We start from the raw sequence: 24,860 nt of genomic DNA on the forward strand, positions 1-24,860 counted from the left end.
TTACATTCCTCTTTCAGATACTATTTACCTTTGTCATTGTAGCATCTCTTTCATCACCCTTCTAGAATTCTGACCACATCTCAAGCTCCAAAAGGTTAGGAGTCCTGTGTATTATTTTCAGGACTATAAGGCACTTAGTGAAACTCAACATTTTCAATGAATAAATGATTACTAAACTGCCCTTCCTTCCCCTCACCTAGCTAAAATAATATGACAAATTCATTCCACACTCAAAATTTCTCAGATGTAGGGAGGAAGATTAAAAAGAAAACTCTCACCTTATTGGAAGAAACTGGCAGGAAATTAAATGAGACGCTATGGAATCTTAGTAGAGAAAATGTTTCTATCCTCTTTCCTCTTTTGTTTCCACAAATTTGCTTCTGCTTAAATAAGAAGACTCTCCCAAACACAAGTCAATGGTTAAGGTCCCCATTCTGCTTTCTTTGCAACATCTCTAGTTCCCTACAGGATGGTGAAAGAAAAAAGGGTTACGAACATTCAGGCAAATTCTAAAATGCCATTCGACATTGTTTCGACTAAATCAGGTTTATGTCCAACATCTTCTGTATATTTTCATGTAAGAATTCTCTAACCCTTCTGAAGTATCAATGAAAACGTTTGCTATGCAAACATATTTTCATTTTCCTAGTAGGCCATTTATTATCTTTAAAAAAAGATTCCTGGGACTTCCCCGGCAGTCCAGTGATTAAGACTCTGCGCTTCTACTGCAGGGGGCGCAGGATGGATACCTGCCAGCGATACCCGCCTGCCATGAGGTGCGGCCATTTATTTTAAATAAATTAATTAATTAATTAAATAAAGATTCCTCCTCCCTTCAACTGACACTAGTTATGAAGTCTAGCTTCATTGCCTGTACATACGTGGAAAAGCACATCCGGCTACAGACAGGTCCTGCCTTCTTTTTGCCCTAGTAACAATGCTTTTGTAGGTATACACACGCACACCCATCACACCGAAAAACAAGTGTTCATTATACTCCCTGTATGTAAAAAGATGGGCTGTAGTCGAAAAGTATTCCTCATTTTGGAAGGAGGTCATGGCTTTATATAGTACTGTCTTGTACCAAGAACGCTCAATTTGACAGAATTGGCCCTTCGTTTATCTGGAAGAAGTGGAGGAAAACATGACAGCTTCCTTTCCGGTTTTTCGTCAACTAAAATACAACCCTGCAGAGCAGCGTGCGCAGCGAGGGCGAGGACCAGACGAAACGCATCCAAGCATACCGACAGGGAAAGGAACAAAACTCCTTCAGGTAGGCGGGTTTCCACCCTCCAGGGGCAGTCGCTCACCACCCAAGTCATAGTTGTGAGAGAGACCCACCGACGACGGCGCACGCCGCGCTCTCCGCTGCGTTCGGAAACTTCGGACCCTCTGCCGGACCCCAAGCGTGGAACCCCAGACACACCACGCAGGAAACTAGCGAACCCCAGATGGCCCGAGGTCAAACCGCCGCGGGAGCCGTTGGGGACGCCCCGCCCCGCCGCAGCCCCGCCCCCCGCGAAGACTCTGCGTGAAGCGACGCCGGACGCGCGGGGCCTGTTGGGGATTGTGGTCTGCGAGCGCGTCCGAGCCTGCCCACCCGGAACTACATTTCCCACAATTACCGCCAAGACGCCCATTGGTGTGAGGGACGCCATGAGAAGCTGCGGCCGTCTGGGTATCGAGCGGGCGCGCTCACGCGGGGCCTGAGGGAGCCAAGACCCGGGAGGGTGTGGAAAGGGACTGCTGGCTCCGCCCTCAGTCCCTACCCTTTGTAGGCCGGCGTTTTCCCTTCTGAGAAACGCCCGTCCGCCCCGGCCTTCACCTGGAGTTTCTTCAGGTTCCAGGTTTCCCTGCCAACCACGAGGAGTCCAGGGAGGAAAAGCGGAGCATAGGCGCCTATAACCCACGCCTCCCACGCCTTTTCCAGCCCGAGATCGCCCAGGCAGGGATGGGCGACAAGATCTGGCTGCCCTTCCCGGTGGTCCTCTTGGCCTCTCAGCTGCTGCCTGGGGCGGCCGGCTTCACGCCCTCCTTAGACAGCGACTTCACTTTCACTCTTCCGGCCGGCCAGAAGGAGTGTTTCTACCAGCCCATGCCCCTGAAGGCCTCGCTGGAGATCGAGTACCAAGTAAGTGCAGAGGTTGAGCCAGCCTCCTTCCTTTAGCCTAGCTGCACGTCGTCGCCTCTCACCGGCTTAGAAACTTCTTGTGGATGACAGGGGTGCTGAAGAGGCGAGGGCTGCCCGGAAGAGGCCAGCTCCGCGCCAGCACGCGAGGCGAGGCTCTCCCCGGGGTTGGGGACCGAGAAGTTAGGCGGGACCTGGAATTGACTACCCCCACCCCTCCCCTTTCCTCCGGTCGGAAAGAGGCCAGCTCTGGTGATGTCGGTGGTTTTTCTCTTTGTTTCATAATTCACCTGTGTCTTTTCTAGCCAGTACACGCTTCAATACTGGGAATTTCACAATACAGGCCTAATACACGTTCTCCTTAATCATTGGACGAGATGATGACACTTGGCGTTAATCACCCCCACCACCCTCACTCAATTCCGGTATTGTAAATCTATACTGTCATTGCTTCAGTTAAGGATTTTTGAACTGTGACCATGTGATTATCACTAAATCCTATTTCGGAATATTTTGAAAGGGGCTATTGATGTGTTTAATGGTACATTTCCTTCTCAGTTATATACCCCTTATTTAAAAACCAAATAAGATCTAACTGTATATTAAAACTTTGTCATCTTTCTTTCAGCATTCTAAGCGTTTCTCCCATATCATTGTTTTCTTTTTAGTACCTGCGTAATATTATAGGGAATTGCCTTAATTTATGTGGTCATTCTGGTAGAGGGTGATTTCTTAGAAGAAGTCTTGTAAGCTCCAATACAGCAAATTTCGATGTTTCTAAGTAGCACTGGGGGGGAAAAAAAAAGATGCCTTGGTGTGGTTCATCTCTCAATTTTTTTACAAGTTACCTAATTTTTAATCAGATGTTAATTTTTTATAGTTGATGTAGAGAATCTTTTTCAATAACAGGTACTGTCACATATAGAGCAAAATGAAGTTATTTAGAATTTTCCTCTGAAGGAACTTTAGAATTAGATTATTTATAGATGCATAGGATAAGCATAAAGAGTAAAGTATCTAAAGTCACACAGTTAATGAGCAACACTGAGGCAGGAGCTCAGCATTTCTTGATTTCCAGTCCAGTTCAAAAGTTCATTTACTGAAGTTACCATGTGCCAGTAATGGAGAAGTAGAGACAAGGACACGGGGGAAGGGACAAACAACAGAAAGAACCCTTTTCAAGGATCTTAATATTTAAAGGTTACTGGCTCATAAACAACTAATTTCAATGAAGTATGGTTAGATGCTGTTGGAGGAGGGCTTCTTCTCTGGGGTATCAGAAAAGAATTCCTGGAGAAAATAAATTGGAATCTAGAAAGATGCTTAGGTGAAACAGGAATGCCAGGAAGAAGGGGCATTTCAGGAAAAGGATCAGAATGAATAGACAGTTCTGAAAATGCATAGTGTTAGTGTTCTAGCAGTGGGCAATATGTAGTGGACGCTAGAAGTGCTGAGTTTTCGATGGACCTTTAAGACTATAAAGTCTAGGGTGGGAGTAGAAGAAAGAGGTTGGAGAGGTCAAGAGGCTGGATCGTGGATCATGAATCTTAGCTTGTGTGCCATGCTGAGTAGCTCTGACCTTTGTCTGTATAAGGGCCATTGAAGATTAAGTAGTGTGGTAACTGTCAAAAATGTTTTACAGTGTGGAAGATGGATTTAAAGAGGGCAAAATTAGAGGTAAGGAAACCAAATGGGGTTAGAGAAATAGTCTAGATAAGAAAACAATTTTTATTGTTCAAAATTCATCAGTATTTACTGAGGTATTAGGAGAGAAATCTATTTTAAACTACTGACCTCTTATGATTGAGAGCTCCAGCTGTAGGAAAAAAATGCCTGGGCTGAAATCCTGACTCTGGCACTTACTACCTGTGTGATCTTGAGCAAGTTACTTAACCCCATACTTTTAAAATAGAGAAAATAATAGTAAGAGTTGATTTGAAACAATTAGTTAATAAGTGTTCATATACCATCCCTGACACATAGTAAATGTTCAATATATGTTAGTTTTTTTACGTTTACACTTCTAGATTTATATAGGTGGTATGGCTTAGCTTTATACTTTGCATCTTTAATCACTCAAAGGGACTATTCCCCTAAAGCATTCTGCCTAAACAATTTGTTTTGATTGAGGAAAGAAGTAAAATCATTAAATGTCTGTAGTCCTAGACAATGTTAGAAGGGTTTAAAGGGTAGAAATCATCTTCAACCCTTTGTCTGCATTTTCCAGCTCTGTGATTAATTTTCCAATAACTACAAGCTACTGGGTTTTGTCTTAGTTTTTAAAATGTCAGGGAACAGACTTTCTAGACATTGCCCTTGGCTTACTGTGACATATCGAAAAATTTTAACCGTTTCACACATTTTGGGTTTAAGAGGACACTTTTAGGATAATTGACCAGCCCCACAATATATTAAGTTCTTGAAATTTTGAAGTGTCAATATATATATCTTATGAATAGATCATTCATTTAAATTTTTAAATCGTTGAGTGCTTAATTTGTGTAAGCTTTATGCTAGATACTACAGATACAATGGTGAGTAAAAATATAGTCCGTGCACTCATGCAGTCTAGTTAAGAGGATAGACATTAATCAAATTATTACACAAATAAGTGTGATATTAGAACTCTAATAAGTGCTATGAAGTGAAGTGCATAAGCTGTGAGAGTGTTTAATAGAAGGACTTGATTTCACAGTGGGAATTGAGAGAAGACATCCCAGAAGAAGTGGAGTTCAGATCTGTAGAAGAATCAGGCTTACTAGGGATAAGGGGGTGGAGCAAGGTGATGGATAAAAAGAACAGCATGTGGCAATCCAAGGCTTTGAGGAAGAAGACTGAAGAACACACCTTTGAGGGACTGGAAGACTATGACAGAAAGGTGAAAGTGGGACTCGTCCATCATGATCCATTGAAGTCACTGGGAAGTTTAGTTTTAGATTTATGGTATTGTTTTATTTTATATTTTAGATAGATATTTTGTATATTTTAAAATTAGATTCTGTATTTTTTTTTATTTATTTATTTATTTTTGCGGTGCGTGGGCCTCTCAGTGTTGTGGCCTCTTCCGTTGCGGAGCACAGGCTCCGGACACCCAGGCTCAGCGGCCATGGCTCACGGGCCCAGCCGCTCCGCGGCACGTGGGATCCTCCCGGACCGGGGCACGAACCCGCGTCCCCTGCAACGGCAGGCGGACTCCTAACCACTGCACCACCAGGGAAGCCCAGCTTCTGTATTTTTAAATACCATTTTTAATGATTTCATTAAGCCTGACAGTCACTACCAATAATATCTTTTGTTTTACTGAAGTCTTTGCTTAGTTTTGTCACATTACTTACTTTTTGATTTAATGATATGGTTTTTGGTTTTTGGAGGAGAACCTTGAGTAATTCTTTCAGAACGCTTTGAGTCCTTGGATATCTGAAAATGGCTTTACCTTTTGCTTTCTCTTCAGTAAATATAATTTTTTACTTGGAAAAATTGAAGACATGGCTCCCTTGTGTATATATGCAAGAATGCTGATGCCATCCCAGTTCTTGTTATTTTGTAGTTCTCTACTACTACTCTTTGGAAGTTTCTAGGTTCTTTTTAAATCCTTTGGAAAAGTCACTAGGATTTTTGGATCTTTTTTCATTTATCCTGCTTCACATCTATTAGACTCTTGCAGTCTAAAGATTTTTATCTTTTGGAGCAGAACTTTTTATTCTCTTATTTGATAACTTCCTCTCCATTTCTCTTGGTTCTCTCTTTTTGAAATGCTTTATTAGGTGGGTATTTGAAATCTTTAGCTCTGTCCTTCATAAAGTTCTTACCATTTCCCTCATACTTTTCATCTATACTTTTTCACCTTGTTGTGAGAATTCCTTGGCTCCTTTTAGTTCTCTGATTTTTAGTCTCCATCCATGCCCATTCTGCTGTCATTACATTTGCTAAAGCTTTATTTGGGCAATCACATTTTTGGTTTTTCTAAGAACTTTTTCATATCAGCATCTTCATTTTCTGTAGATTTTTACATTCTTGAATTTCTCTGAGGATGTATATTACATTTATCTGAGAAAACATATTTTTAAGTCTGTTTACATTATTTTTTCAGAATTTGATCCTATGAGAAAAACCAATAACATGAAAGAGAGGGCATCAGTTTCAACAAATATTTGGTGTCTCTCTAGTCTGTTTTGAGAATTTTGAGATTGATAGATATTGGTAGCTAGATGTATTCTTTGCTCAGTGGAATATCTTCCAGAAATTCCTTACTCTTCAAATCCTTTAACAGCTTTCCTAGATTTCCAATCTATATAAATAGATTATTTATATCGTTATGTTTTCTTCATTTCATTGGGATTTAAAGAAGAAAAAAACTATGTATATTTAGCTAGCCATTTGAAACCAGTTCTGTTGATCAGTAAGTACAGCACAAGAATAGGTAATCTATCATTCCATTAAAGCCACCAAGAAAAATAAAATGGAGTTATACAAGAAAAAGAGTAGCCTCTGAAGGCAGATGGCTGAGTTCAAATTTTGACCATGCCAGTTATTTACCATATCACCTTAGGCAACCTTCTCTGTGCCTGTTTTCTGTGGGTTTTGTTTTTTTAGGCTAAAATGAAAATAATAGAACCTTCCTTTTAGAGTTGTTGTGAGGAATAAATCCACATAAAGCACTTAAAACAATGTGTGGCATAAAATGTAATTGTTAGCTGCCATCATCATTATCATCATTATCATCATCATCATTGGGACATTTTGAGATTGTAAAGGAACAGGTACTTTCCTGTTTCCTGTACTTATTCTTTGGCCAATAAGTAAATGGCCTGCTTGGAATATATAGTTCATATTGGGAAATAATAGGTATTGCTTGAAAAAGTCAGTTGGAATCAGATCATAGAGGCCTTGAGTTCCAGGCTAAGAAGTAGCTAGTTATTATTTTATTGAGGAGGAAACAAACTCAGAAAAGTTACATAGCAAGCCCTAAATTGCCCAAGGAAAAGGGTATACCAACTGAACTACCTTCTGTGTTTCTACTCTACAGGGCCTCTGTTTTAAGAAGATTATTTCAGTAATACCCGTAAGACCTAAATTTAAGTGATGGCAACAGGAATTAGCAAGAAAGGGACAAGTTCCAAAAATGAATGGAATTGAACCAAATGGTCTTTCTGCTCCTTTTTAGCCCTAACATGAGTCTTTTCACTTTCTTACCCCTCTAGGTTTAGAAATGAAATCTTTTCCTCATATGATCTACTTAATATAGCTTTTTATTTTTAGAATTTGTAAAATGTGCTCTTCTCTTCTATGCCTTCCTACAGGTTTTAGATGGAGCAGGATTAGATATTGATTTCCATCTTGCCTCTCCAAAAGGAAGAACCTTAGTTTTTGAACAAAGAAAATCAGATGGAGTTCACACGTAAGTAATCTCTTAGTTGGGTTCCTTGATCTGAATACCAGTGGGCACAGGAAAATTAGCACATTTGATACTAAATGTCAGCATTAAATGATTCCATATGAACATTTTAAACAGTCCTTGTTAGTGATCTATCTTAAACTAAAATGTCGTTCATTAATCTTATCTTTTTGTTTAGGCATTTTCTTTTGATCTTGACTAAGTTTTTGGTTTTTTTTGTTTTTTGCTTTGGTTAATGAGTATACCATAGGTACTGCATTCAATCTATTGTGGCATTTTAAACCTGCCCTTCTGGCTAGCACAGGCTTTTTCTATTTTAACTATAAGTTACTGTTCCAGGTATATATCTTAAAGTTTCTTGAACTACTGGCTATATCATTTTTGCCCATTGTTTTCTTAAAACAACAGTACAGTAATACATCTTTGTGTTTGTGTAAATTTTTATTTTACTCGAACCTCATTCTTTTTAGATAATTAGAAGATCTGAAAGTAAAAGATCTGACCATAGGAAACCATATAGAAATAAAATACTTTTTATAACTCTGAGTTTAGAGTTTGATAAAAGCCCATATATTGTATCTCTTATATCTCATTTCTCTTTTTTCATATCTCACTGGTATTTCCTTATTTCATTCTATTATTTTACTGCAGCACTTTGTTTACTCAGTATTGTTATCGTGTTTAAACTGTGAGTATATAGGAATAAGATCAAATATAGAATGTTTAATATTTGCCATAAACTAGACTTTGCATTTTATATGCTTCTAAATTAATCATTCCAACCCACTGTGAGAGATAGATTCTTTGATTTCCCAATTCCCATTTTACAGACAAGGAGGCTCAGGGAAATTAAGTAAGTCTGCAGGGATACACATTTATTAAGAGGAGGAGGCAGGATGAACCCAAATTCTTGCTTTCTACCATACAATGCTTAGAACATCTCTGGCACATAGCACTATGTAAGTACTAGCTATTTATAATCATTGGCCTTTGTTAACCAAAGTACCTGCCATGTAATTGATACTCAGTAAATATTGAATACATGTATGAGTGAACAAGGTGGGGAAAATGTTTCAACCATAATTTTTTAAGTGCTTTTGAAAATGGTCTTACCTATACAGAGCTCTAAAAATAATTTGCATAAACTATTGATAAATAAAATCAGAAGTGGTAATTTAAAAAGTCAGTTAAGATTGATATACCAGAATTAACTATGCTTTCTCTTTGATAGGTGTATGAACAAGAACTAAAAATGTAGTTCACCTTTAAATTTCAGAATATAGAAAATGTATAGAATTTCTGTCAATTTTAATTTCTCTCCAATTTTCTGCTTTCATTTAGAGATAAATTAAAATTAACTGTTAGGGGAAAAAAGGTATCTTATTGCTTTCTTGCATAGAATTACCTCTCATTAAACCATTGGGAGAAAAGAAAGAGTTTATAAGAGTTCACATTTATTGAGTTCTTTTGATGTGCCAGGTCACAGTTCTAATATGCACTTTACATGTATTAATTTTTTTTTAATTCTTCCTTCCCCACAGTCCTATGAGGTACATGATATTATTATCATCTTACCAATGAAGAAATTGAGGCATAGAGCAGTTAAGTACGTTGCTGAAGGTTACACAGCTAATGAACAGCAAAGCCAGGATTTAAGACCAGTCAGTCCAATTCACTCCTAATCACTACACCAGATTTACAAATCTACTTTCTAAAAATTAGATTTAAACAAAAATTTATCTTTAGCTATATTAACTTTTTAAAGGCAACTAAAATCTCAGTTATACCACCAAAACAGTTTTTTTCTTAAATTAAATTTTAAAACAAGTGCTATCCTTCCAGAAGTCAGGGTTAGTAAAAATGTCTCCAGACAGCACCTTAAACTGCTCAATACCTATTTGTCCAGTACTGTCATATATAAAAGCATTTTTCTAGACCACTGAATTAATATTACCTTAACTCACACCATAACATTAATTTTGGACTACTTATGCTAATTCTTTTTCTACTTGAAAGGAAAATTTACTCTATATGCTTTTATTTGGATAATATTTTATATCATTTGTAGTAATAATATTCCTTTCTACTAAAGGTAGTCAACACAAATTTAGAAATTAATATAGGAATGACTACAAAGTAATAAACATCTTTTTTTTGTATACACATGTTGAAGCTCATACATCTGAGTCAGTGCTTCTCAATTTTTTTTCATTTTTACTCCTGTCCCCATACAACCTTTTTTAGGCATTTTTTTCCTCATCATCCGCCATGAAATTTTAATACCGAAGATATACTACATGCCCCCTTTTTTTTTTAACTCTATGTATATCTGTGCTTTATATATAAAAAGAATAGGTACAAAGCTTACCCTTTTTATCCAATTCAGGGTTAAGAATGACTAAATAAAGTTGGGTTAAATAAAATTAAGACTAAACAAAATTAAAAGTTAGATTAAAAAGTTATTAACATTAAATTTAACTTTATATTTTCTGAATAACTTTTAATATAATTTATCATACATTGTGTCCACTACACATGCAAATTAGCAATTTATACACATAATAGCAATGTAATTGAAATTTTTTAAATCATTCCAAATATTTTTCAAGAAAAGTAGAATGATTAAAAAAATTACATTAACTTCTTAAAAAGTACTTTTAGTTACCTTAACTTTTAACTTTTGCTTGATGTGGGAAAATAACTTTAGCTACTCAGTGGTCATTGAGATATTATTGACTTTTTTCCCCAGTGTTTGGCATAATTGGTGATGGGTTGAATAACCTTTGTAAAATTAAATAATAAAATATAAACTAGCTTTATTCAAATCTTCCCCCAAAAATGCAAAGATTAAGAGATAAAATGTATGAAAGCATTGTGTAAATTATGAAGGAATATACAAGTGTTGACTATTTTTATTTATAGTATATATGCTAAAAGCCAATCACATCGCTGAGTAGTTATCTCTTATGCTTAAACAAAAACAGTAAGTCACAAATGGGGGAAGAAAAACAAGATTGGCTTTGAAGATGAAGATCACACAAGGCTATAGAAGATAATGCAAGGCACCTCAAAAATTGAAGATCAAACATACACATCCACAAGGGAGCCACCGGTATCATTAAGCATGTGTAGGCCACCTCTTGCCCTGTGACTTCTAGATCAAGCAATCAACCAATCAAACGTCCTCCAATCACAGCTATTTGCTAGCATTTTGTAGCAGTGTTCCTGGACACATTGTGTGTGTCTTCCATGAGCTCATGCTGCTTGTGATATGCCCAAGACAGCCCCATGAGAGAAAATTAAATACTAAGGAATACGATGTTGTCATAGGATTTAGCTTTGGAGGGCCACGATACTATTATAGCTTTTTTTTTTTTTTTTTGCCCATCTTGAACCAGTTTTCACCCCTAGGGGGCAGTATCCCCTCATCGAGAATGCGTAGTCTAAGTGAATAGTCACATTTGGTGGTTATACGCTTACTGTATCAGTGATGCCATTCATCAGAATACATTGGAAAGTTTTCCTCAGGTGCCCCACATCTAGGTCATATTACATAATGGTCACAACATTTTATTTTGTTTTGTTGCTTTTAATATTGTTCCCCCTGTATCCATACCAGTGTTTGCTTCAGGCTCCTTTCAAAAGTTAAATGAATCCTCAAAAGACAAAGGTTTGTCATGATTGAGGAGACTGCAAAGAATACAGACAGGCTCTGAGCAGTACTGTAGAAAGATCAATTAACTTGAGAGTCAGATATCCAAGCTTCATGTATGCCTATAACAGGCTGTGTGATCATGGGCAAGTATCTTAATCTATGTGAACCTTTTACTCACCTTGAAAAGGTCGATTATGCCTACTTTCAAATATGATGATAAGGATTAAAAGAAATAAAATGTGTCAAAGCATTATGTAAATTATGAAGAGGTATACAAGTATTGGCTATTTTTATTTATCGTATATATGCTAAAATCAAATCACATTGCTGAGTAGTTATCTCTTATGCTTAAACACAACAGTTAAGTCAGAAATAAGGGGAAGAAAAGGATGGAGATTGGCTTAAAAGATGAGACTCACATGTTGTTCAGAAGGTTGTAGGAAATAATATAAGCTGCCTCCAAATTTAAGCGACCTAGCATATTGGGGATAAGCAAAGTTCAAAATCATTTAGACCAACCTTCGTGAATAGTTACAACGAAAACTAAAACACAGGTTGAACTTTGTTTTTTGTGGCCAGCAGTAGTAAATGTCATTAGCCTGTGCAATATTTTGTTTGTTAAAGTTTCTCTCCACAAAAATATCAGAAAGCTATTTTGCTAAATTAACTCGGCCCAGGTCAATTATCTTGAATGTAAAGACAAGATCATAAGTTGTTATGAGTGGCACTTATTCAGTAAAGGTAGTGCCACTGCGAGTAAAACTCTGGTTCTTGGACACTGAACTCATCCCTAATTTTTGTAAACTATTACAAAGATGTACTTAATCCAAAGGGGCCTAGAAGAAAGCATTTAGGATAGTCCATCACTGCTTTTGAAAACAAAGCAAAACTCACTTTACAGATTAATCTCAAAGGGGAGGTTTGTAGTGATAGTTCCATATGAATTGAACTCATTATAGATTACTTTTAATAATGTATAAATATTAAGGTTCATTGTGAGGTATCATGTATCTAAGTTTTTAATCCTGTTTTCTTCCGAAAGTTAGGTCAAGCTCATTTGCCCAATTTACTGAGTAAATGCCAAGCACATCTAAGTTGCAAGTACTTGAATATATATTTCCAGATTGCTGGTTTCCCAAGAAATTTTAAATTGTCTTTCAATACTAAGGAAGTCTTTCCATCAGTAACCTGTCCAATTATTATAAACCATGTTATTCCTTCTCTTTTACAGTAGTCTTTTCTTTTGATCCCAGATGGAAGTACAGATAACTGAAGACATGTCCTCTTTTTCATACAGGATAGAGACTGAAGGTGGTGACTACATGTTCTGCTTTGATAATACATTCAGCACCATTTCTGAGAAGGTGATTTTCTTTGAATTAATCCTGGATAATATGGGAGAACAGGAGCAAGAACAAGAGGACTGGAAGAAATACATTACTGGCACAGATATGTTGGATATGAAATTGGAAGACATTCTGGTCAGTATGGTTTAATAAAATAATAAAAATTACTAACATCTAGAGACCTTAGTATGGATAGGCACTGAGCTAGGCATTTTATTTGCATTATCTCACCTAATGCTTGCTTAATTCTATGAGGATTATTATCTCCATCTTTCCAATGAGGAAAATTATGGATTAGGGATATTTTGTAACGTCTCTGTCACAGAACCAGAGAGAGAGAGAACTAGAATTTGGACACAGACTCTTAACTGCAGAACTCCCTTAGAATGTTCACAAACAGAAGACTGTAATAATGATCTGCAGAACACTTGCACATATAATAAAACTGAGTAATTTGTAAACACTTAAGATGTACAGGCATTTTTTCCCACACCATAGTTTTTATAATATGAAATTTGATATTACTTAATTTGGGGAACACTGTTAGCATTACTTAGCAGAAACTAGCACTACACTTAGGAGTAAAAGCTTTTAGATTATGGCTTCTTGGCTTGAATTGCTTTATGCGCTATCTATCATAAACATGCATAATGAAACGTGCATGTATAAGAACCTACTTGCTAATAATAGTACTGCCAGTGATGGGGAGAAAGATCATTACCCTTCGGCCACAGCTAGATGTAATAAAATGATAGAATTCTCAGTGATATTTATAAATAGTGTATATACCTGTGTTATAGAACTTTCTACAGGAGAAATAATGTGATTATTCCATGTTTGAAACTATATAACCTCTAATACCCTTATAACCTGAACTTTTTTTTTATAATATATTTTGATCACTTTGAGATTTCTTAGGAAAGCAACTATCAAATTATGAGACATACTGTAGATCAGTTAGCTTAAGAAGTCAGAAAATTAAATGATCATATCATATGTGTAATTCCTTAGTGACTGAGCTCTCCGAGCCTTGGTTTCCTATTGTCCTCGGGGATAATACCTCGAGTTGTTGTGAGGATAAAATGTGATATGGCATGTATATAAATGGTTTAAACAGAGTCTGGCACACAATAAATACTAGTTTTCTTACCTTCTCCATTGGTGTCACTGTGAATACAAACAAAGGATTAAGCTTAATTGGCATGAATTTTTACCATGAAAATTTTGATCTCATCATTTCATATGTATACTAAACTTAGTTGAATTTTAGAACTAGAAGACGACTTAGTTATCATTAGTCCAGCTCCAAACTGCCTTTCCCCTTTCATTCCATTTTATAAGTAAGGAACTGGCTTAAAATGGAAATGATGTATCCATAGTTTCACAACTAGTCCAGTCTTCTTCCCACTCATTTTTTAAATCTCAATCATATTAATATATTCTCCCATTTTAAATTTATATTGCCAACAAGAGCAAACTAGAAGTAGTTGTAAATTTTGTTAGTACTTCACTGCATTCTCAAGAGATTGACTTCATTCACAATTAAACAAAATGACCAGAAAGTTCAGATTTAAATATGGCTTAAAATACTTGGTCTTTTTTGAAAAAAAATAAAATGTCTTTCAGGAGATTTTTCGTTTACTCCCCCCACCCCAAAATTTGTATCACAACAGCAAACTTGAATAAATAATTTTATACTTGACTATCATCGTCATGATATTGAAAAGAACTATGGATGGTCTTTTTATTTGGGGATCTGAATCCCATATTCTTCTGGAAAATATACCATTGCTTTACAAATGTGCCCATATGATAACTATTATATTTTGTAGTTTTGTAGGTTTAGCAGAGCAGTCTGCAATTTTGAGTATTTTTTTTGCATTTAAATGAGGATTTTAAGCAAGGTGACTATCCAGGAAAATCTGTTCCTAGTATTTTCTTATTTTTGCCATCAATACTTTTTGAATTTCGAATCTCAACTTTACTTTATATTCATGTAAACCTTTTATAGTTTTTAAATCACTTCTCACCAGGACCCTACTATAAAAAGTTTTTTCAGAAGATGTGCAACTTAGAATGCATCTTGATAAGCTTGTTTTATAAATGAGATCTTGGAACATTTTTGTATTAAAAACAGATTATATTTTTTATGGTTGTTAGGGCTAAGAAGATAATGTATATAAAATTACTGGCACTATAGCACTCAAATGTATTTTCACATTATTTTCAATTCACAGTAGCTTTGTTCATTTTTAAAATAACTAATTATAAACAATAATTTAAATACATCATGAGAACTATTACATAAACTTTATATAATGAAGATCTTTAGGTAATCTAAGTAGTACCCACCCCTTAATTAAAATTGTGTTTGGATATTAAACTAGTAAGAGTACTGTGAAGCACATTTTTAAATTAACTTAAAATTACTGAGCATTCTTTCACAATAAATTTTTTTTTTTTATCTCCAGGAGTCCATCAACAGTATCAAGTCCAGACTAAGCAAAAGTGGTCATATCCAAACTCTGCTTAGAGCATTTGAAGCTCGTGATCGAAACATACAAGAAAGTAACTTTGATAGAGTAAATTTCTGGTCTATGGTTAATTTAGTGGTAATGGTGGTAGTGTCAGCCATTCAAGTATATATGCTTAAGAGTCTATTTGAAGATAAGAGGAAAAGTAGAACTTAAAACTCCAAAGTAGAGTACTTAACATTCAAAAAAAGGGGCAGAAAAATGCAATAAACTGTTACAGTCAAGACCATTAATAGTTGCTTGCAAAACGTTTTCAGGCATTACCATAAGTGTGAAATAAATATTAATTTTAACGTGAAAGGAAAGGCTTCACTTTCATCTGTGCAAGTAATCTTATTGTTCCAGTTGTACTTAAGTGTATAACAAGTATTTTGCAGGTATAAATGAATGAAGCCATATTAATAACGGCAGTTTCCTACATTTGAAAAAATTTTGCAAATGTCATAGGTGATTTAAATAAATGAACTTTGGGCCTAAATGTAACACTGAACTATGTTTTTAAAAGATTGTTACCCAGAAGTTTCTTTGTAAATGTGGCAATTACAAATTAACTGTAGAAGTTTTTCAATATATTAAGTTATAAATCATCTGAGAATTACCTAATCATGGATATCTTTAGAAGACAAAGACTCAACTTTTCTCTTTTTACATATGTATCTCCTAAATGTAAATAGAAACATAGCTGTGAAAAACAGATATGTGGGATTTTTATAACCAAATATATTTCATTTTAATAGCAAATAGTTTTATATACCTAGCTTACATTCCCAAAAGCTGACATTTTGAATAATTCTTAAAAATGCTAAGTCAAACTTATTAAAATTAGGACAGATTTTCTCTTTGAAGAATAAAGATTGCTCCCAGTCTCTATAGGAATACATTCTGTCTAATCCTTAACCAAAATATAGATTTTAAAATTAAATGTGAGGGAAAATCATTTTATTTTTATATTATCAACAGTGTTATGTTAGTTTTAACGTGTTTACTGACTTGGATGATACATTAATACCAGCAGTTGTGAAGGAAATACTGCTAAAAGGATCTGGACCTAATGTAAGTAAATATCACTTTTGTGTTCTCAAAATCAGTAAGAAAAGAATAAACTCAATATAAAAGAATTTAGAGAATATCCTTTCAAAATAAATTTCACTTAAACTATAAATAAAGTATTTGGAATCTGATTGGCTCATAATGACTCAATCCTAGTATAAATTATGAGATTAATTTCCAGTTAACTGGAAGAAACTGGGTTTTATTTTTTTACAATTGTTTTATTCTGTTTTGAATTATCATTTATAAGTATTCAGGTACATTTTACAAAACATAAGCCCTACTGGGTATAAATTTTATTTTTATTACAACTTTATTACAACTTTCATAAAGTGACCTTTCTGATCACTTTATTTGACATTCAGATAAGGATTAGAAACCCACAGAAGTTTAAAAACTCAATATGTGAATAACCCTATAGTCTCTGCCATCCTGTCTTACTCAAGTACTAATAATTTAATGAATTAAATAGAATTTTTAGGTTATACCCGTTTGTAATATTGTTTATGACATATACAAGTTAGAAACAATCAACTTATAAACTTGAGTGTAGAACAACCTCTGTGGGTTAGTACTGCTGGAATTCTTAATAAGCAATAATGATATCCAGAGAGAATGCTTTCATCTATAATTTACACTCAAGAGTGGTACAAAAAGAGATATTTCCCTCCTTCTTATATATTTCCCTCTATTCTTCTTCAGAAAAGAAGTTTAGATTTCCCAACTCTGAAGCTTTTTAAAAATGAGATAAGGTATTATTACCTTAATTGGTCAAGAAAATGCTCCTAAGTGTCCAGGAGTAGCCCCTATAACACATGCAAAACAAGGGCCAATAAGATTTTTGCCTATGAAGAGCCCTCCTTTTTCCCCTTCTGATACACTCATAATAAGAAGCAAACTTAAAGTACTATAGCTAATAAAACAGTACAGATATAAACTACTGCATCTTTTCTATAAAACTGTGATTAAGAATTCTACCTCTTACGTATAGCTGGTTACTGTACTGTACTGATTCTTTACCTAACAATAAATTTGTTACATCACCTTCTACATATGATTTGTGTCACTGATTTTAAACCATTGATTCAGTAACTTACTGTATAATAATGGCCTTATTTAGAAAACAAAGAATTTAAGAATATTGAGGACAATTTTATTTTTATAGACAAAGTGAAAAGAAGAGATTATTTAAGAAGCATGTTACCTGTATTAACCAAAAAGTAAAATCTGTAAGCACATTTGTACTAAATTCTTTAATATTTCTAAAGGAATATTGTTTATCTGCCTCATATGGTTTTTTTAATGTCAGTATTGTTTTGACATTAAAATTATGCTAAAACTGAGTAAGCTATTTATCACTTAACAGCTTATTTTGTCTTCAGTTTTTAATCATATAAACTTTTAAAATACTACAATATTTAACTGAGGCCTAGAGTTTCACTATGATTTGCATTTGGATTATTAATGATTGCTATTCTTTCATGTGAATGTCAAGATATAGAGGATAAGTGGTTGAAATAGCACTGAAATGATAAACTGAAATGTAATTTTATGCTATGTATGTTTATCCTTCTTAAGCATTATTATGTCCTAAAATTGACAATAATTGAGTACCTATAATTCTGTGCCTTCCCAAAGAAAATTCTTTATCTGAAAATTTCAAAGATATTGGTTCAGCATGTAATGGTTTTTCAATTGAAGTGTAATAATGCACAATCAGTGTTGCTCAAATTGCTTTATAATTATGAACAGACACAGCCGTATTAAATAAGCATTGAATACTGTGCTGAGTATATATAATAAAAATTACAATCAAAGAATGTCTTATTTATCTACCAGTCATTGTAAATGCTGTCTAATCCTTAAAGCCTTCATTGATTTCATCTTAACCAAGTGTGCTCTCCCTTCCATTTGAAAACCCATACGTCTCTGCACTTTTTATTGTATATCATTCTACCCTGCATTAGACTTGTTTATATATGTACTTATTCTTCTGTTGCCCAAACATGCATTGTAACTAAAAGGTGCTCAAAATACAGGGGCAAAGATCATCAGTTCTGAAAGTCTGGGATGCTAAATAAGCTAAATAAGCTTGTTCCAGTCTTCTACCCCACTGAAGAAATTGATTGTTTAGGACTGGAATTTGGCTCCAGAATCTTAATTTTTCACCCACGCAATTTGGGATTCTGGTGTCCACATTATCGTTGGACCATATGCTAACTGGGTGAACTTGGGAAATCAAAACTCCTTTGAACCTATTTCTTCATTTGTATAGGTATTTTAAGTAACATCTTAAAACTCAGTTAAAAGAGCATTAAGAGAGTCTAGTGCTTGGTGAAGTTGGTATATTATTGGTGATTTCCTTCATACTATTTAGACAAGCCACTCTTCCCCCACAAGCTGGTAGAATTCCTTAGGCACCTTTCTGGTTCTGCACGCCCATCACTTTCAGGTGTCTGGGCTTCTGGAAGGCTTGTGTCATTAGACAATGGATATACAGTTAATGTGTATCTAGGAGAATGATACAATAAAGAATCCACACCTAAGATGACATCATCTGAGAACGAGCATATCATGGATGCCAGATCCCTGCATCTAGAAGAAAAGGTGAGGAAATGCAGGGCAGGGAAAAAAATCAGAGGTCTTCAATGACCATGAGTCAACAGCAAAATGAACAATGAGAATCAGTTATCCAACAGTGAAATGAACTCCCTTATATATAAAGAAAGCAACTACTCCCCAGTCTTGGAAGTTTTCAAGTGGCAATAATGATCAGACATAAAAGGGATTACTTCTACATCTGGTGTAAAATGGAAGGATGGACTAACAAAACTACACTTTATACTCCTATTTCAATTTTAAAAGCAGTAAGTAATACTGTCTAATCCTTAAAGGATTAGGAGAAAGCTGAAAGAAAAGGCCAGGGTTTCAAAAGACACATTGTAGAGTTCTATTTTGCTGGATTCTTGCTTGGTGTTAAAAAACAAATTGCAAACAAAATTTAAAACACAATACCGTTTATAATTACTCCAAAGAAAATGACATACTTAGGTATAAATCTAACAGAACATGTACAGGATCAGTATGATAAAAATTATCAAATGGCTGGTAGAAGAAAGACCTAAATAAATGGAGAAACATACCATGTTCAAAGGTTGGAAGGCTCAACATAGTAAAAAGATCAATTCTTCCCTAAATTGTTCTATAAATTTAACATTAATTCTTATCAAAATCCAGCAAGGTTTTTTTGTAGACAAGGACAAGCTTATTCTAAAATTTATATGGAATGGAAAGGCAAAAGAATAAGGTAATTTTGAAAAAGAATAAAGTCTACCTATATTAAGGCTTACCTTATAGCTATAGTAATCAACACGGTGTGGTACTGGTGGAGGGACAGACACATAGATCAACAGAACAGACATTCTAGAATACACCAAGTCCAACTGATTTTTCACAATGGTGCAAAAGCAATTCAATAGGGAAAAGACAGCCTTTTAAACAAATGGTGCTGGAGCAACTGAGACAAACACAGGTAAAAACATGAACTTACCCAATAAAGATGTTAAAAAAAAAAAAAACCCAATAAAGATGTTAAAAAAAAAAAACATGAACTTAAATGTTAAAATGATAAAGCTTTTTGAAAAAAATATGAGAAAATCTTCAGCACTTAGGGCTAGACAAAGAAGTTCCACACTTGACACCAAATACATGACCCATAAAAGGAAAAACTGATAAATTGGACCTCCTCAAAAGTAAAATCTTTGCTCCATGAAAAACCCTATTAAGTGATGAAAAATTAAACTACTGATGGGGAGAAAACAGATGCAAATCACATATCCAAAAAAGGACTAGAATATCTAAAGAATTCTCAAAGCCCAACAGTTAAAAAAAAAAAAATTCAATTAGAAAATGACATGAACAGACATTTCACTGAAGAAAATTTGTGGATGGCAAATAAGCACATGAAAATAAGTTTAACATCATTAGCCATTAGTATAATTCAAGTTAAAACCATAAGATATCAGTACACACCTACCAGAAAGGCTAAAATAAGAAAAAGTAGTTACAACACCAAATGCTGGCAAGGATACAAGAGAACTTGGATCACACTCTTACATTGCTAGTGGGATATAAAATGGTAGAGTCACTCTGGAAAATATTTTGGCAGTTTCTTATAAAACTACACATGCACTTACCATGCAACCCAGCATTTATATTCTTGGACACATCCCTGAGAAATAAAAACATGCTCAAATAAAAATCTGTACACATTATTATACAAAGCAGCTTCATTTGCAATAGCCCAAACCTGGAAATAACCCAAATGTGCTTTAAAGAGTGAATGGTTAAACTTGGTACATCCATACTATGGAATACTGAGCAGCAATAAAAAGAATAAACAATTGATACATGCAACAATTTGGATAGACCTCAAAGGAATTATGGTTAGTGGGGGGAAAAAAATCGTAAAAGGTCACACACTATACCATTTCTTTTATGTAATATTCTTGAAATAACAAAATTATAGAGATGGAAAATGGATTAGTGGTTGCCAGGTGTTAGGAATGGAGAAAAGAAAGGGAATGTGGCTAAAAAAGGCAGCCTCGGGATGGAACAATTCACTCTCATGATGGTTACACAAACCTATGTGTTACAAAATTCACAGAACTACATACACATACAAATGAGTGTTTGTAAAATTGGTGAAATCTGAAAAAACTCTGTGGTTTGTACTGACATCAATTTTCTGGATTTAATATTGTACTATACGCAAGATGTCGCCACTGGGGGAAACTGAAGAGTACACAGGAACTTCCTAAACATTTTTTTTTTGCAATTTCTTGTGAATCTATAATTATTTCAAAATAAAAAGTTAAAACAAAAACGGGGCAGGTGAATTTTATACCTGGAACAGACATTACTGTGTTGTAAAATACATATTTCTAAATGAGCCCAGGAATAAGTAAAATAATTTAACTTCATGTTAAATAAAAACAAAATATTCTCATTGAAAAAAGAACTGTCATTTTAGGTTTTGGTTCAATTCTTAAGAATTTAATTATCAGTAGAAATGTGAAACACTGTATTCTTCAAGGCTCTTAACGAATTGAGCCTGATCGTTTTGACATGAAATACGAAAGAGGAGTCAGAAGTCAACCTTTTTCCTTTTTAGAGCGATTCCATTTTCCAAAATATCCAGAGGTTATACTACAATGAAGTGGTTATTAGAATACTGCCATGTGACGACTACACCTACTTCTCAACTAGTGCAAAATCATCATATGAATCTCAACAGAGAAGCTATCCTTGACTTTTTCAAATGCTAACTTTTCACTGGACAATCATGACATGTAGGTATAAGGAAAATCTTAAACAGTGGATGATTGATTCCTTCACCTATAAAGGTAACAACGTCTTTTTGCTGTAAAGGATCTTAGAATTAAGGCATATATAGGACATGCAGCTGAGAAGCAACTTATTCAGTATAATATAAGCCACTGTAAACTCTTAAATGCCAAAGGGACATAAATTTAAAAACAAATGTGCTAGCAATTACTACTTCACTATCCCTTGGACCAATAGCAAAGGAATAAAGAATGAAAAAGGTCATTTTATTTAGAATGAGGAAGAGGGAAACACTAGAAAACATTATGCATTTAGCTCATTCTCTCCTTTGATAATATATTTCCTTTCTGGCACCCAAGGGAAGATCAGGATGCAATACTTTTATATCCCCATAGCCTCTAATACAAGTTACATTCATCACAATAGACCCAAGGCAAGGTTTAATACTTTAGAATATGAAAAATTTGAGCATTACTATATCCAGTACTTTGGAGAATAGAAAAGCAAAGAATATGCCTTTAAAGAGTTGATGGTTTACCTGGGGAGGAAGACTAGTTAGTATTCAGGAATTATCAGCTACTCATTTTTCCAAGTCAGCTGTCATTCATTGCTTCAAGTTTTGCCAGATTCCTCAAATTTATGTTGCATCCCTCTTATGTGCACCCTTTACACTTCCCTTTCAAATCACTCTTCACACCATATCAGAATTAACGTATAAAAACCCTATACAAGACTCTAATCTCTAAAGGCAGAGAACATGTCTATTCTATCCACTGCACCCAGCACAATGCCTAGAACACAGTAATTGCTGATGCAAAGATGAGGCACACTGTTTATTAAGTAAAAAGTGAAGTTTCAAAACAACATGAACAATCCTCGTTAAGGAAAAACAGAAAAAGATAAAATGTCTTGAAGGCTAAGGCTTATATACCATTATCTCTGGATTGTAGAATTTGGAGGAGTTTCAGAACTGTACGTTTTGTGTTATCTGAATTTTCACTGAAATATTTTTGTATCATAGTTGAAAACAGTAAACCTTTTTCACTTGGGGAAAAAAATAACAGAGTTGATAAAGACTTCCTCCTCTGTTTTTCTCATCTACTACCTCCATGCCTCCCAATCATTGCCCCTTTCTTCTAAACCACATCTTCATTTTCTTAGAACCACTTCACTAACTTTTTGTTGCCAGCTAATACACAACGTGAAAGTAAGCAGAAAAGCAATACATGATAAACAAATTAGCACTATTTCCTCCAAGTCAGATTTAGATGGAGAAAAGGAGTATTTTAAACACCAGATGTAATTTCTATTACAAGAAAATCCATAATTGGAGAATACTGCAGCTTCCTTATGAAGGGAATGAACTGCCTGTTGATTGTTATATTTAACTAGTTTTCAATTATTACTACTACTAGACTATAGCAAATGCTTGTCATTTTCTACACCTAAATTTATATTTCTCAATACCAAAACACAAGTATAATTTCTTAAAGAGGTCACTTTCAGTAACTACCTCAAATATTTTAAGGCTGCTTTGCAGAGTTAGCCAAGAAAACCATCTGACATTTTTACTCACTACTCTGAATACCTTATAAATATTTTAAGTATCAATATTACTGACTCTGTTTCCTTGCCAGAACAGAGACTTTACCTCATTCTTTTTAAAACTCAAACTACATTCACATTAGTTTTTTTTCAGTATTTCTTTGATTTTTATTACAACCTGTTTTTTGTTCAACACCATTCAGAAGTATGGACTTTTGAATCCCCAGTATAGAATATCCATCTGGAAAGTCCCAGAAAGCATTCTCTTGAAAACATTTCCAAGTGCTTTTGCTTCAGAATAAGCTTTTAAATAAAACAACACAATGGTTTCCCACTATGTAGGTATTGTTTCAAAATACCAAATACTTCCTTTGTTCAACTAATACCTTAAATCTGCTCTAATTATTATTTTTATTCTATGATAGCAGGTAAGACACATTTTTATTGAAAATTTTCAGCATACCTGCCACAGTACCATCATGAAGAAATATGAATGTTCTAGGTCTTTGCTTGAAGAATGGTGATGAGCAAATGTTTAATAATAAAGAGCAGAAGCTTCTGGGAAATGCCTGGCAGAAGCAACAACTGTTAAAAAAGTCTTGTTCCATAATCCCATCCTACTCCACTTCTTTACTTATTCCACTACTTCCAAGCATCAACCTTTTCTCCCAATCAAGCCTATCTTCCTTACTGCTCTCTGAACAGGGCTGCTCTATTTAATGACATAACTAGCCTCCCAGGTCCTCAAAACTTAAAGACCCATGACCTGCTCAGTCAAGTACTGTCAACTAATCTCTCTAACCTCTCTCTTAAGTATTCCCAACATCCCCACTGCTTCTACTACCTCAGATTTAAGTAGATTTAGGGACTTCCTTGGTGGCACTGTCTGTGCTCCCAATGTAGGGGGCCCAGGTTGACCCCTGGTCAGGGAACTAGACCCCACATGCATGCTGCAGCTAAGAGTTTGCATGCCACAACTAAGAAGTCAGCCTGCTCCAACTAAGGAACACGCAAGCCACAACTAAGGAGCCCGCCTGCCGCAACTAAGACCCGGCGCAACCAAATAAATACAATATATTTTTTTTTTTAAGACACAGTTAAAAAAACAACAAAAAAAAAGATTTACCTATATTTAGATTAGCCCTAGCTGGCTTTGTACCTCATATTTCCCTCTAATTCATCCTACATCCCAGTGCCAAATTAATTGTAAAACACAACTTAGCATAGAGGTCCCATCAGAATCCAGGTCATTTCCAGCCTCAACTATGTCACACACTACCCAAATTCTACTGTCCTTTTCTGTGTGTGGTCTTAATGACTTTGCTTACCGTTCCTGTACTGTGGAATGCCCTAGTGTGTTCCCTTCTCTATAAATCCTGATCATTCATGGTCCAGTTTAAACTCCTTTATGAAGTCTTACCTAATAATTCCTTTCCCCAAAAGTCCTCCACAGCCAGGGCCCAGGCAAAAGTACTCTCTCCCTTCCCTTAAATGCTCTTGCCACTCTTGCCACTTTAAATAGGTAAACATATACATTCTAAGCTTCCCAGCAAAGAGAAAGAGATAATTATATCTACTTCACATTTTCCTCCTGGTAGTGTCTTAGAAAACAGTAGGCCCTCAAATATTGAGTGAAATGTTCATTCTCAACTCCAGGCCTGTTCTTACCCTGTTCCCTCATTTTGAACTTAGCTTTTCTTTCCCTTAGCCTCTATTTAACCCATCCTTCAAGGTACAACCTAAGAAATATTATACCAAATAAATCTCATTTCTCCAGCAATATAGCACATATTTGTAGATACCTGTAGTCATATGCTGTTTCCAAACGTTGCTTAATTCTCATGTTTATATCCTAAACTCC

At 35.1% G+C, this 24,860-nt stretch overlaps 1 protein-coding gene across 2 annotated transcripts; it reads left to right on the forward strand.

Annotated features, from left to right (window-relative positions):
* Window positions 1-1,697: 1,697 nt before the first annotated feature.
* On the forward strand, window positions 1,698-17,930 carry TMED5 (transmembrane p24 trafficking protein 5). 2 transcript variants are annotated; one of them, XM_082659703.1, is made up of 5 exons: window positions 2,018-2,131; window positions 2,434-2,553; window positions 7,429-7,526; window positions 12,476-12,659; window positions 14,996-17,930. In XM_082659703.1, exons 2-5 carry the CDS (start codon window positions 2,506-2,508, stop codon window positions 15,212-15,214), a joined length of 549 nt encoding a protein of 182 aa, XP_082515829.1. In that variant the 5' UTR covers window positions 2,018-2,131; window positions 2,434-2,505; the 3' UTR covers window positions 15,215-17,930. The 2 variants fall into 2 exon arrangements, with proteins under 2 accessions (XP_082515828.1, XP_082515829.1); XM_082659702.1 differs by lacking the exon at window positions 2,434-2,553 and having other exon boundaries at window positions 1,698-2,131; window positions 14,996-17,929.
* Window positions 17,931-24,860: the final 6,930 nt, after the last annotated feature.

Source organism: Grampus griseus (genome assembly GCF_964374135.1).
Source record: "Grampus griseus genome assembly, chromosome: 1".
Classification (NCBI taxonomy): Eukaryota; Metazoa; Chordata; class Mammalia; order Artiodactyla; family Delphinidae; genus Grampus; species Grampus griseus.

Excerpts from the sequence above, each read along its gene's own strand:
- TMED5 (XM_082659702.1), top strand. The coding sequence starts at position 1,952 with ATGGGCGACAAGATCTGGCTGCCCTTCCCGGTGGTCCTCTTGGCCTCT. Across the intron at positions 7,527-12,475 it reads AAATCAGATGGAGTTCACAC|GATAGAGACTGAAGGTGGTG; the intron begins GTAAGTAATCTC and ends TTTTTCATACAG. Across the intron at positions 12,660-14,995 it reads TGAAATTGGAAGACATTCTG|GAGTCCATCAACAGTATCAA; the intron begins GTCAGTATGGTT and ends TTTTATCTCCAG.